We start from the raw sequence: 13,190 nt of genomic DNA, 5'->3' as shown, positions 1-13,190 counted from the left end.
CCCAAGCCTGGAACACCACAGCACTCACGCAATAATCTATTATTGAAGTCTTCTTACCATGTTATCAACCCACCCAGACCTCTAGCCGGAACAAGAGAGCAGAAGAGTAGAGTCGGATTACACTATTTTCAAAACAGTTCTTCAAAATAGCATTCTGTGTTTAGGTTTAAGCAACAGGCATCCAACAGTCACGCTGTAAATAAACCGGGTCTTTAAATCTGAGAAGTGGCAGGACGGCGAGGTATTTCTGTCTGTTTCACGCTCATATCGACTTGACTGCGGTGTTTTCATGTCTCTGCTCACGACTTGATAAATCATGAGCCTAATCTTTTAAATCCAGGTTTCATGATGATGGTCTGTGAGCGGAAGGGCGACACAACCTCTGTCAGAGCGATGCAGAAGTGACACTCGCTCATCACCTGAGCGGCTCGTACGACAACAACCGTAAACAGGCCGAAGATGTTCTGGATGCCTTATTAACACCACGGTCACACAACTGTCCAAAAATAGAAGAACAACTGACCAAGGTTAAAGACAAGCTCTGAGGGCTTTTACTAATTACCTACTAATCAAAAACAGAATAAACAACATCATTTTCAGAGAATACATCCATTCACACTGAGGTTCTTAGTATCAACATATACTATTATTATAATATATCATTTCAGTCAAACTTAAAAACATCGAAACACTTTGACGCAACAGCTGGTTAGGATAAGCAAGCAAGACAGATGTCCTTTTCTATTCACCTAAAATACCGGTTTGCAGTGTTACCATGACGACAAGGAAGGCCATCAATGGATTGTGTCTCATAGTGAGTGGGATGTAGCATGGTGAAGAAGACAAGAGTGTCTCACTGCGGGAATAAAAGCTGCTTCGTGAGAACGAATTCTATCAAAGGTAGAGAGAAAAGGTAACTGCACTGAAGTGGAACTTGATCTTGTTTAATATTTTGCAGCCTCTTGGTGATATAATAACCACATATGCATCTACCAAAATAACTGCAAAAGTTCAGAACATAATCCAATGAAATGGTCAGAGCATGTGGATCATAGGACAAAGAACATAATTTGTGTTTTCTAGGTTTTATTTTTTTTTCTAAATAATCATCTGGATCCAGGAATCTTTATCCTTATCCTTTGAATAATTATATTAAAAGAAAGTGATGCTGCTTTCAGGAACTTTTCAAGAGAAAAAAAATGACTTAATAAAAAAAATGTATGTGACACGTGTGTTTAAATCTTTCTGTTTTGTATGAGGGTTGCTAAAGAACATTGCTACGGGCAACCCTGGCACACCTGGTCAACATCCTATCAAGAATAGCGGAAGAATAGAGGTCTGCGCTCTCTGAGTGCTTTTCTAGTTATTGTCGCTTTTTGAACATTTGAAGATATAAACATTATTCATTCAAAATGGTCAATATTTTTTCTAAATTTCAATGGCATGTATTAAGACAGTAGGCTGCTAATCTTCATAATAACTTTCGGTTATTTTTTTTAGCGGCGTCTAGGGACCTAATATAATCCCTCCTTTATACTGACTAATGTGAATATTAATGGATTTATTTATCTACTCGGGGGCTTTGAACATGTTAAAACATTGGAGACTTGGTCAAATGAGTGTGATGGAAGTCGGCAAACCAGCTTTTTGGCATGTATTTTCAAAAAATCTACAATAAAATATGAGAAGTAATGAAGAACATATTGAATCTGAGGGGACACATTTTGTGATGGAAGATGAAGATGTCTGTGATAGACTTTCTCGGGCAGCACAGAGGAGCGTTTGGCAAACAGTCAACAAGCCATGGTGGAAGCTGATCGTGCCAGCGAAGAGGAAGCCAGAAGGATCTTCATGAGCTCAGCGTGGAAGGAAAAGCATGTGGTCGATGGAAAGGAAACGAACAGCATCGGAGTCGGTTGATAAACCTGCAACCCCACGAAAAGGGGTGACGCTGAAAAAAGAGGAAGGAGTCACGGACGCATCATCTTTCGACACCAGGATCCTTCTCTTCGGTCACATGTTATTTTCAGCAGCGAGGCCGGGTCAAGACTCTGGGGTAATTAATGTGTGACGCTGAAGCTGGAAATCAGTTCCCGGCCTTCATTTGTTCCTCACAAAATTGATTGGAAATCAATAGATGAATCCATCAGGAGATCAATAGACACTTCAACCTCTGAGGAGAACAAATAAAGTATTTGTGCCAATACATATTACCTTTCTAAATAAAGTCAAAAAAAGTTTATGATGATAATCTCTAAACACTGTTTTGTAATCAAGAATAAAGACGTTATATAAAAACAAGTATTTAGTGGACATAAGTGTCTCCACAACAAGTCAAGATAAGCAAAAAGCAGATTCACTTCCCATTTTCTGACATTGCAGCAACACTTTTAAAACAATAGCACAGTGTTCATAAGTATTGCATACTGCATTTAATTTTAACTAAAGCACACTCCGGCTTGTTTGGAAGTAGTGAGTGACAAATACATCCGTCTGTTGAACGGTTTTACACTTGAGACTTACCCAACATTATATGATGGAGTTCTATCCAGCCAAAAGTAAGACCTTATCACTATTTTCATTTATTTTAACCCTTACGCTACCTCAAATTATTATGTTAACTATGTACTTACATCATAGCTACCAACCTATCTACCTACCTACTAACCTACTGTAGCTACTGTACCGACCTACCTACTGTTATTACTGTCCCTGCCTACTTACCTACCCACGTATCTACCAAGTAGGTATGTGGGTAGGGTAAAATACCTATTTTATGTTTTTTATTTCAATAGTGTGTGTATAAAAGACAATCATTAGATGCTATATTTTACAACAAAACTGAAATATTCACAACATATTCATTTGTGTGGTGCAACTAAACATCTGGCCACAAGTTGCTGAAACGGCAGCAATGACTGGAAAATAAATGATACAACAGGCTTCAGCATCTTTTAAAGCTGATGTTTGGACTCAATTTGGCTTTAAGTTAAAGTATTAAACACTGACAGATCCTGGATATTGCATGTTGCTCCAGGTTTTTTGAGAATGTTAATGCATTTCATTGTTAATATAGTTTTAGTTTTTTGGTAATATATTGAGAAGTACTTCCCTAAAAGCAATTTTACGTTTTATTAGAGAAAGTATATGCACACTTATTTTTGTATTGAAAGCTGAAAATGTGTTTTTAAAAGAAACATTACATTGTTGTTGGCAATAGATTGTATTGTCACACATGTATAGTGATAGATATCGTATTGTCAGATTCTCAAATACACAGCCCTACTACCTAGATTACCTAATGTACATACCTACCTACCCTCCCTACTTTACCTACCTACCTATGCAAATATCTAACGGCAGTGGAGTGATGGGCTATCATATTGTTTTAATTTTTACAATTCAACAAAATTTACGATCGTGGAAGTACAGTTCTCTTGTTCATGTCTTCTAGTACAAATACACTGTCCCTTATGGACTATAAGTAGAATCTGTTGACAAGAAAAGAGACCTTTAAAGCCTTCTTGGATAATGACTTCACTTTCTCAGAAGGAGTTCCTAAGAAAATAAGTTTGTATTTCAAGAACACAGAGGACAACAAGGACATGATGAGTAAACATCATTGTTTAAACATCAGTAAAGCCAAGTGACATTGGTTTGTCTTTGTACTGTGCCGCCGTATAGTGTGTAACCACTTTTGACACCCAGACAATTAGCCCCTAACTTTATGCCTCACGTGTAACGATCTATACCTACGCCCGTGTATTTAACCGCCACAATATACCTTCCTGTGTGTGTTTCCACCACATCTTAGCCAATCTACTGCATCACGTTATCGACCTGCTGCCGCCAGTGGACCAAACCTGCTGCTCTCCCTCCTGTGTTGCATAATTGAAGGGGACCAACAAACGCAGACTCATGTCCCAAGATCAGATTACTGGATCTTCAAAGACGTGTATTGTCTGAATTTACAACTGACGAATAATGCATATCGATCTCAGGGGTTTGCGTTCTAGCAGGTGGACTAAAGGAGGATAAATGGTTGGAAATCCTGTCGGACATCTGGAGGCAGTGAGCCACACGTCTATTTTTAAGTTGGCCCGCTTCTTAACAACGGTTACTGGGCAGCACCGATTTGTCTTTTCCTGCATTACATCATTACGGTAGAGATGGCTTAGGTGTTTACTTTATTTAGAATGTATCTCTTGAATAAACCAACAGTAGACAACTTCACAATGCTAAGTTATTATTGTATTGTTGAGTTTTAAAATCCACCAAAGACTCAACCTATTTTTTTCAATTAGCTTTTTAAAAAATATATATATATATTTTATCAGAGAAAATAATGATTTGAGGAATTGCTTAGTGAAATTCCACTTGTAACCTGAATTTTCATCTGGAAATCTAAGGAAAATGTGAAAGATCTTACAGCTACTGTTGCTACTATTGTGTATTGAGAAAGTAAGTTTCGGAGAACACTATTTTCACCTGCTGGCCCTATAAGCTGTTGCTATCAACAACCTTTAAAATGCTTAAAAAAGGCAACTAATAATATCGATTAAAAAAATGTAACTTGGTTGAGGACTTCATTCTCTTTGTGTTTTTAGATACTTTTGTCCACTCCTGTTCAAAGGTTTGTTTGACCTGTGACTTGGATTATGTTAAACATGTTTGGCCCTTTTTGTAAATGTTTTTTTTAAGCTGAAGTGTATAAACCTAAGGTTAATCTAATCAAAAATGTAAAAATAATTGCAAGAAGAGCAGTGTCATGATTAGATACTAACTACTATATAATAAGAGGTGATGTGAATTAAATAATAGTCTAATACCCGTAAATAATACCAGTAAACATTAGCTTAAGGACACTTTTAATGACATTATAAACAAGATGTGTTTTTGAGTAAACTTTCCACCTGTATAATGTGACTCATGTCAGACAGGGCTGTTATAAAATGCATAGTCACAGTTTGACCTTCAGTGGAATGAGGAAAGATGCAGAGATTTAGAGGACACATTTTTTCAAGTCACACAAGTTTCCCAGAACCATAACATTCTGCCTGGAGTTCCATACTGGTGACGTGGGAAGGTTGTGGGATCAGGAGCACATAGTATGGATCGGATTTGAGGAAAAAATTGTGAAATGCTGTGTTTAAATGACAAGTTGTGGCGCATTGACGACAGGGAAGAGATACATAAACAGTTTATTATTGTCAATAACCCCAGTTTTGTTTGTACACACAGTGACTAGCCAAGCTAACCGAGTCAGGGGCTACTAGCTGGTCACGTCTGGCTGCTTCACTCCGGATGTGAAGAGGATGATGGGATGGACAAGAGGCCATACATGAAAAAATAAGTAGCTGTAATGAAACGTCACGGTGTGTATTTGTAAATGTGTGTCCGGGCTCTGTCATGAGGCGGGATGGAGAGAAGGTTGAGTTTCTTACCACATCAGCAGCATCATGATCATGTCTTTACAGTTCTTGGCGCAGGAACGATCGAGCGGCTCCTCTCTCCTCCTCTCGTCCTCAGCGACAGGAAGCCTCCATCGGTGTCCGCGTCGAAAATAGACCAGAGCCCCCGCTTCGGAACAGAGGTGTCTTGCACGGAAACTAGAACATAGTGGAAAGTGGAAAAAGTGCTGTGTTTGCCTGGTGCCTTGAATGCGGGTTGTGATGCTCCGCTCGGCTCGGCTGTAGCTCCTCCCTGCAGCAAGTCCCGCTCCGAGAGAGAGGCACGACCCGGGATGGAGCACAGGGGCTAGAGGAGCGGACTGAGAGCAAAACATGGAACTGGATTACTTTGCTACTTAGGTTAGGTTAGGTTAGAATAGAAAGAATAGAAAGAATAGAAAGAATAGAAAGGCTTTATTCATCCCCAGAGGGGAAACACACTTTCACAACAGCGCAGTTGGAAGAAAATAAAGTGCAAGGAGAAAGATATAAGGTATAACTTTATTGATTGTTTTTATTCCAAATTATCCACAGCAAATACAGCAATTTTTACATCAATTATGATACAATCTAAGTCTAAAGATAAAGATAAAGAACATAGATCAAAGAAAAATAACAAAGACAAAGGATACAAAGATTAACATAGATTTTACTCCACTCCTGCCCCCAAACTCAGAATTGTACAATTTAATAGCCCAAGGAATGAATGAGTCCTTGAGTCTATTAGTGTTGCATCTGGGGAGGAGCATTCGTGCACTCATTCTGTTTCTCTGCTCACTGATGACAGTGTTAAGAGGATGACTGTCATCATCCATGATGGACAGTAGTTTGTTCAATGATCTCCTCTCAGCAACTGTCACCAGTGAGTCTAGCTTCATGCCAACCACAGAGCCAGCCTTTCTGATCAATCTGTCCAACCTGTTGACACTCCTTTTGGACACATTCCCACCCCAACCCACCACAGCATAGAACAAGACACTGGCCACCACAGACTGGTAGAACATGCAGAGGAGCTTCTTGCAGATGTTAAACTTACTACTTGCAAATAATCTTTTATTGCCAGTGTTGTAAACACAACATATGTTTTGTTTTTTTCTGGTATCAGTACAGAAAATAAGAATGAAATAAAATAACACCCAAAATAAGCAAAAGAAAAATAGAACCAAGCACCAAGGCGGCCATTCTGCAGCGCCTAGCATAGTAAGTAAGTAAGTAAGTAATTTATATTTATAGAGCACTTTTCCAGACCAGGGTCATAAAGCGCTTAAACAATCAAAACAATAATCAATAAAATATATACTGAAAAAAGTCAAGATAACACAGAGAACAACACAGTTCCAGAAATTCAGGGAAAAGCCTGTACAAATAAAAATGTCTTAAGATGTTTCTTGAAGGAGTCAGTAGATCCATCAAACACAGAGGGACAGGAAGATCGTTCCAAAGCTTAGGAGCAACAGTCTGGAAGGATTTCTCTCCTCTGGTCCTGAACAGTGTTCAGGAACCATCAATAGATTCTGATCCACAGACCTCAGAGCCAGAGCTGGGGTGTAAGGCTGGATCAGATCAGTGATGTAAGGAGGAGCCTGACCATGAATAGATCTGAGAGTAAGAACCAGAATTTTAAAGTTGATCCTAAAAGAAACTGGAAGCCAATAAAGAGTTTGAAGGATCGGAGAAATGTACGTTTTTCTACTAGAGCGGGTCAGAATTCTCGCTGCAGAGTTTTGTATTAACTGCAGGCGAGACAGATCCTTCTTGTTAAGACATGAAAACAAACTGTTACAATAGTCTCACTGTACAGTGTTTTGTTTCTTGCTCTTTGTTGAATTGCTGGGATCTATTTTTCCTTAATCAACTGTAGTCTTATTTCAACTGTATAGTGTCTTGAGATAACTTTGTTATGGTAAGACACTTTAAATAAAATTGAATTGAATTGAATTTAAACAAGAAGACACAAACGTATGGATTATAAGCTCCAGATCATGTTGTGACAACATTTTCCTATGAGATTTTTCGCAGTTGAAGGAAACAGTTTCTTATCAGTTTTCCGCAGTGTAGTAAGTAAGTATAAGTAAGTAAATAGTAAGTAATGGTTATTTCTAGTGTCATAATAAAGTAATGACAATACAAAAGTAATATCATAGCCCAATTTTTGGAAGCGTTCATGACAAAAACCTTATTCTTAAGTGACTTTTAGTACAACTGGTTGTAAATGGATAAATATCTCAATTTAATCTTGGGAAAAAAAATATTGTCATAAAGGGAAACAAAAGTATTGATTAGAGTATCTCTTAAATTGAACTCTGACCTCCATTTTACTCATTTTACATGTGAGGTTTCGCCACAAAGCTCTTTTTATTTATTTACTTTAATGATAATGAAAATGATTAGTTTTTCTGGAGATTAAATCTTGTTGACCCCAACTACACAAACTCTGATGTGTTTGGTCCGGCATTTAGGTTTGTCATGGCGCATCATGAATCCAGGAAGTACCCATCTCCAAGGAACTCACATAAACAAATCTGGGTGGGGGGGCATTATGTTGAACTTGCATTCACTCTTCGAACCTCTCGTTTGCTGAGATTTAAGATGGGGTACAACTCAAAACAGAGCATCTTCATGATGAGGGATTTACTGCATCTTGGAGTGGAGGATGACAACATTTATAACACGTAGCTAGAAAGTTGGGCCTTCTTATAGACAATCTGTAAAGAAAATTAAAATGATATTGATTCTAAATTGATGTGCGATTTTTGCTCAAGGAGACAACATACTCCCGAGTTGGCATCTGCCTTTGGTTAACTCACCTTTCAGATACCAGTTCTATATCATTGTCCTTCGCTCTATTGGTTAATCCTTGAGGCTCTACCTCGTAGATGCTAAGGCTCAATTTTCCCTGGGCCAGAAACCTCCTGATTTGGTGAGAAGACAAGCTGAAGGATGGCAAGTGATCTACAAATTAATATTGATCTAGAATGTTGTGCGTGCATGGTGTGAGGAATCTCTACTACGGCAAGTGAACGTCATGCTTTGTGTGTGTGTGGGTGTGTGTGTGTGTGTGTGTGTGTGTGTGTGTGTGTGTGTGTGTGTGTGTGTGTGTGTGTGTGTTTGAGCCACAGTCACATCCTTGAAGACTGTGTGGCCGTCACAGAGCGCAGAGGTCGATTGAGTCAAGTTGCATCGTAACTCAAAGTGATGGTGTTATCAGCAGCAAATAGATCGAGGCCTACACTGATAATACCATGATAATCGTGTTTTGCCACGATTATTCCACGAGGAATTCCTCTCTTCACAGAAGTAAGGCCGGATCACCTTCTCCTTGTTTATAAGGAGGCTGGACGGAGCCCAAGTGTTCTTTTCGTAGAACCTGTGTTACCTTAGGTTACCCGTGGGGGGGTCTTGTTTAAAATAAGAAACTTACTTTTAGCTAAAGGGAAGACTGCACCCTCTGCTGGATATCCCAAGAAGATTATTTCAAACGTATTTTTCCTGTAATAAATTACATGTTGTTATTAATTCTTATAAAATATTACCAAGTTAGATTTATAATGAATCACTATAAAATAGTCAATGAACGTAACCACTGGAGCACGTTTTTATTTAGGTTAATAACACACTTTCTATAATTATGTTAAACATCGTGTTTCATTTGATCAAAAATATAATGTTATAGTATACAGCGTCATCCTTGTATTTTTTTTCTTTTTTGCGTCCTCCTGGACCTTGTTTCACCTTCATGAGCAAGTATCGGTGACGTCAGAGGTCAGCTGACTAATGACGTGTACTTGAGTTACTCTCGCTACACGTTTTATGAAAGGAGGCGACATTGAGAGTCTCACCTGATCGTCCTACAAAAAGTTACTTAATACCTGCTCAGCCACAAACGGTAAGTTTCCCTTTTCTTTAAAATATTCTATTAAACTGCAGTGTTTAGTTGTTTCTCTTCTTTCTTCAACTTTTGAATCCGTCGAAGCGACGCCGGTTCCGGTTGACAACGTGGTTTCTTCTCATCACAGGCTTGAGAGAAAAGGGTCATAGAGACCATTTCAAACCGATTCTATTCGCACTTATGTTTTTTCTAAGCATATATTTGAGTTATTGTATGCGCTACATGATGTTATATTTTAGTATTCAGCCATAGTCTACTTAGACTGTTTAGTATTTACTCGTTACAGTGAGTTCACTCGTGTAGTTAACCGGTTGTATTACATTTTATTGAGAAAGTGTTTAAATAACTTTACACAACGAACATCTTCTGGATTCAACGGTTTTGTTACATTATGGGAGTCAGTTTCATTGTGCAACCGTTGTAAAAACCACCGCCCCCTTGTGGTGTGGACATGAATTTGTCGAATAATTATTTGAGAAAGAAGAGATTAATGTTCTGTACGTGTTGCTTATTTACAGAAGACATGTCTGGAGATATTGCAAAGGGGAAGAAGTCGTTCGTCCAGAAGTGTTCCCAGTGCCACACGGTGGATAAAGGAGGGAAGCACAAGGTGGGGCCCAATCTCTGGGGGCTGTTTGGACGCAAAACAGGACAGGCTGAGGGCTTCTCCTATACTGACGCCAACAAAAGCAAAGGTGAGACACGACTGGTTGTAACTCTAGACTCTTGACCTTAAATGACATCAAACGTCTGTGTCTAATATCTATATGAACGATTAACCAATTGTAAGTAATTAGTATTTTGTATTTATATAGCGCTTTTCCAGACCAGGGTCACAAAGCGCTTAAACAATCAAAACAATACTTACTAAAATATTTACTTTAAAGGTCAAGATAAAACTGAGATCGACACAAGAGTTCCAGAAAACCAAGGAAAAGCCTTCACAAATAAAAATGTCTTAAGATGTGTCTTGATTCTTGAAAGAGTCAGTATCTCTATTGTACGTATCTCAGTGTATCAGAATTAGTTTGTCTAACCTCGCATGAGGATACTTCCTGTAATTACTGTTAAATCCCAGAATAGATGATGTTCTTCTGCTTTTCTAACATGTTTATTTTTGTCCCTCAGGCATCACCTGGAGCGAGGAGACCCTGATGGTTTATCTTGAGAATCCCAAAAAGTACATTCCTGGAACAAAGATGATTTTCGCTGGCATCAAGAAGAAGGGCGAGCGCAACGACCTCATCGCGTATCTTAAATCGGCAACATCGTGAAGATTTTCTATGATCTTTTCGCACCATCTCTGAATTACAACTGTACCTCTGTTGAGAGCACTCTTCACTCGGAAGACATCCTGTTTCTTAAGGTTATTTTTTTTTTCAACATGGGTGAAATTAATTTATATGAAAAAAAGGAACTTTGTGCTAAGCTTTAAGATGTTGTGCTTTGTGAGAGTGAATGTCTCAACAGAATGTCTGTTCTGTCGTTATTTTAGTCGTTGTATTGAAAAAATCTAATCTTGAACAGCATTTTTAATCTTTTCCATATATTTTTCCAATATTAAAAACATTAAGACTGAGAATTTATTTACTGTCTTTTTTTCTAACTGTAAGAATGGATAGTAAAAGGTGGAAATAAACTCAAAAGGTGAATGAAAAAACCTGACAGGTTATTTGTCTTTTGTGACATGTAGAGTTTTCCATTCTGTTGAAGGGGGGGGGATAGAGGGTATTTGATATTTAAATATATTTCAATTTTTTATTTTTTTCAAAAATAAAAATGCAATCAACCTTCTGAAAAAATTAATTGTAGTAAAAAATAATCTAGTATAAAAAGACAAACGCAATGTTACAGGTCATTTAAACTTCCATGTAGACGTGTTCAAAATAGATGTTATGAAAGTATTAATTTAATATGTAACATCTTTTAAATGGTCAGATGTGTTGGCTTTTTATAAAATGTATCATAAATGCTTATTTTTTAGCCATAACATGACTAATGGCGTAGTTTAAATGCATCTCGTTCTTGTCCCAAATTCAGTTCTTTATGTTCCGGTCTGCTGCAGTTGGCACCAGCCATAACCAGCCTGTGACTTAGTGTCAACAATAGTGATGAAAGGGCATTGTTGCGTAAGATGGTGAAATGAACACAATTGAGTATCAGACATACATTTTGTTGCTGAACCTTAAAGCGATTTAATTGTTGGTTATTTTACACCTACTTATTGAGTAGAAACGATTGAAGCCAATTCATTCCTTGTTTAAAAAAAAAAAGGTTAAAATAGGTTTGTGTTGAGGAATCACTAAAGATCATAGAGAACAATTTACTTTTCTACATTTTTTAAATATTAGTGAAGAAAAGTAATGATTTTTTTCAAAGCTCAGTTGAAAACAAAACTACAGAAAAAAATGTTTAAGTGTTTGTAGTCATTAAAAGTATTGTATAAACTAAACAAATAAGAATGAAAATGATAAAGATCAAAATAATAATGTGACTTCCCTTTCGCATGTTTGGTGTCGTGTTATGGCGTCAGTGCATGTGACGGAAGTTGATAGGAAGTTATATTAATAAAGTGCTGGGTTTGTCTCGTGCCTTTGAATGCGGGTTGTGATGACGCGCTCAAATAGCTCTGCCCTGCAGCAACTCCCGCGCTGAGAGGGAGACAAGACCCGGTCTGGAGCATTGACACGAGGACTGGACGGTGAACAAAATATGGAAATGTATTACAACATTTTTATTAAAATAATAATAATGTAAATGATATGGATAAAACCAAACACTAGGCTTATAAATTATTTTGTGTAACTATAAATGAGCAATGGTTGTTCCTGAAGATGTATAGAGAAATACACATCATTTACACCAGGGGTGTCAAACTGGTGCAGAAATGGGTCGAGAGGGTGCAGGTTTTTGTTCCAACCAGTCAAGCACACATGAGTTAACCAATCAAGTGTCGGCTTAAACAAGCAACACCTGACTGACAATTAATTGATTACTGTTTACAGACACCTGATTGGTTCAACTATATGTGCTTGACTGGTTGGATCTGGTTTGACTGGTGAGTAAAGATGGCGACTGGGCCTACACATAATTGAAGTTTGGAAACGTTTGGGGTTGACCCACTCTTGATAAAATTGATGAATGTCGCAAATGGCGAATTATTATCACCTTGTCCTCTCGGAAAAAATGATTAAAAAGGAGCTTAAAGCTTGTGTTGTGGATCATCTGGTCAAGATGGATTTGGTCAGCTTGGCTGACAACTATGGTGCAGTTCCTGTGTCAGTTGAGTTCGATGATGGCGCCCAATCCACCAGTGTGGGTAGTACCAGTGCTGTGTCTCAAATCGCATACTACTCTTAGTATACTAGAAGTTAGTATGCATCAGGATAGTGTACGTACTAACTAGTATGCAAATTCTCCACAGTATGTCTCAAATCAAACACTGCTGCTACACACTAACCGGAAATCACATGACAGCTTCTTCTTCTACTTCTATTTAATGATGTTTCAACCAGCTGTTTGAACGCTATCGTCACCTGCTGGCAGCACGTTTTGCATCTTTGGAAAAAGAAATAAAGAAAAAATATGTGAATCTAAATAATCGCGAGATATTTAAGCTGGTATCAGCAGCGAAGACGTCTCATCCTTCTACTGCTGCGGAAAATTCACCTGTAAATATATGCATATATATGCATTTATATATGACGTAACTTCCGTTTAAAATGTCACTAAGATGGCGGCTGTTTAGTGTGGTTAGTGTCCATGCTCAGTTTTGTGGTCGTGTTAGTATGCCAATTTAGTGTGCATGGCACACTAAATTGGCATACTAAGAATTGAGACGCACTAACGCA

At 38.0% G+C, this 13,190-nt stretch overlaps 2 protein-coding genes across 4 annotated transcripts in view; one reads left to right on the top strand and one right to left on the bottom strand.

The window, feature by feature from the left end:
• osbpl6 (oxysterol binding protein-like 6) overlaps positions 1 to 5,700 on the bottom strand; it is a 33,810-nt gene extending 28,110 nt beyond the window's left edge. For both annotated transcript variants that reach the window (XM_087803667.1, XM_087803668.1), the window contains exon 1: positions 5,445 to 5,700. The gene's annotated coding sequence lies outside the window, so the exon portion shown is untranslated. The remainder of the gene's footprint in view (positions 1 to 5,444) is intronic.
• A 3,534-nt stretch (positions 5,701 to 9,234) lies between these two features.
• Positions 9,235 to 10,921, top strand: LOC148068707 (cytochrome c-b-like). Of its 2 annotated transcripts, none has more exons than XM_087803947.1 (3): positions 9,235 to 9,336; positions 9,858 to 10,034; positions 10,468 to 10,921. In XM_087803947.1, the coding sequence occupies exons 2-3, from the start codon at positions 9,863 to 9,865 to the stop codon at positions 10,611 to 10,613; spliced, it is 318 nt and encodes a 105-aa protein (XP_087660073.1). In that variant the 5' UTR covers positions 9,235 to 9,336; positions 9,858 to 9,862; the 3' UTR covers positions 10,614 to 10,921. The 2 variants fall into 2 exon arrangements, with proteins under 2 accessions (XP_087660073.1, XP_087660074.1); XM_087803948.1 differs by having other exon boundaries at positions 9,282 to 9,336; positions 9,861 to 10,034.
• The last annotated feature ends 2,269 nt before the right edge of the window (positions 10,922 to 13,190 follow it).

This window comes from Callionymus lyra, chromosome 12 (genome assembly GCF_982586985.1).
Source record: "Callionymus lyra chromosome 12, fCalLyr1.hap1.1, whole genome shotgun sequence".
NCBI lineage: Eukaryota > Metazoa > Chordata > Actinopteri > Syngnathiformes > Callionymidae > Callionymus > Callionymus lyra.
The sequence above is the reverse complement of the archived record's forward strand: the minus strand, read 5'-3'. Positions and strand labels throughout refer to the sequence as shown.

Bases quoted from the DNA above. Each gene is read 5' to 3' on its own strand.
- LOC148068707 (XM_087803947.1), top strand. From the start codon at position 9,863: ATGTCTGGAGATATTGCAAAGGGGAAGAAGTCGTTCGTCCAGAAGTGT. The intron at 10,035-10,467 runs GTGAGACACGAC...TTTGTCCCTCAG, and splicing joins TGACGCCAACAAAAGCAAAG to GCATCACCTGGAGCGAGGAG.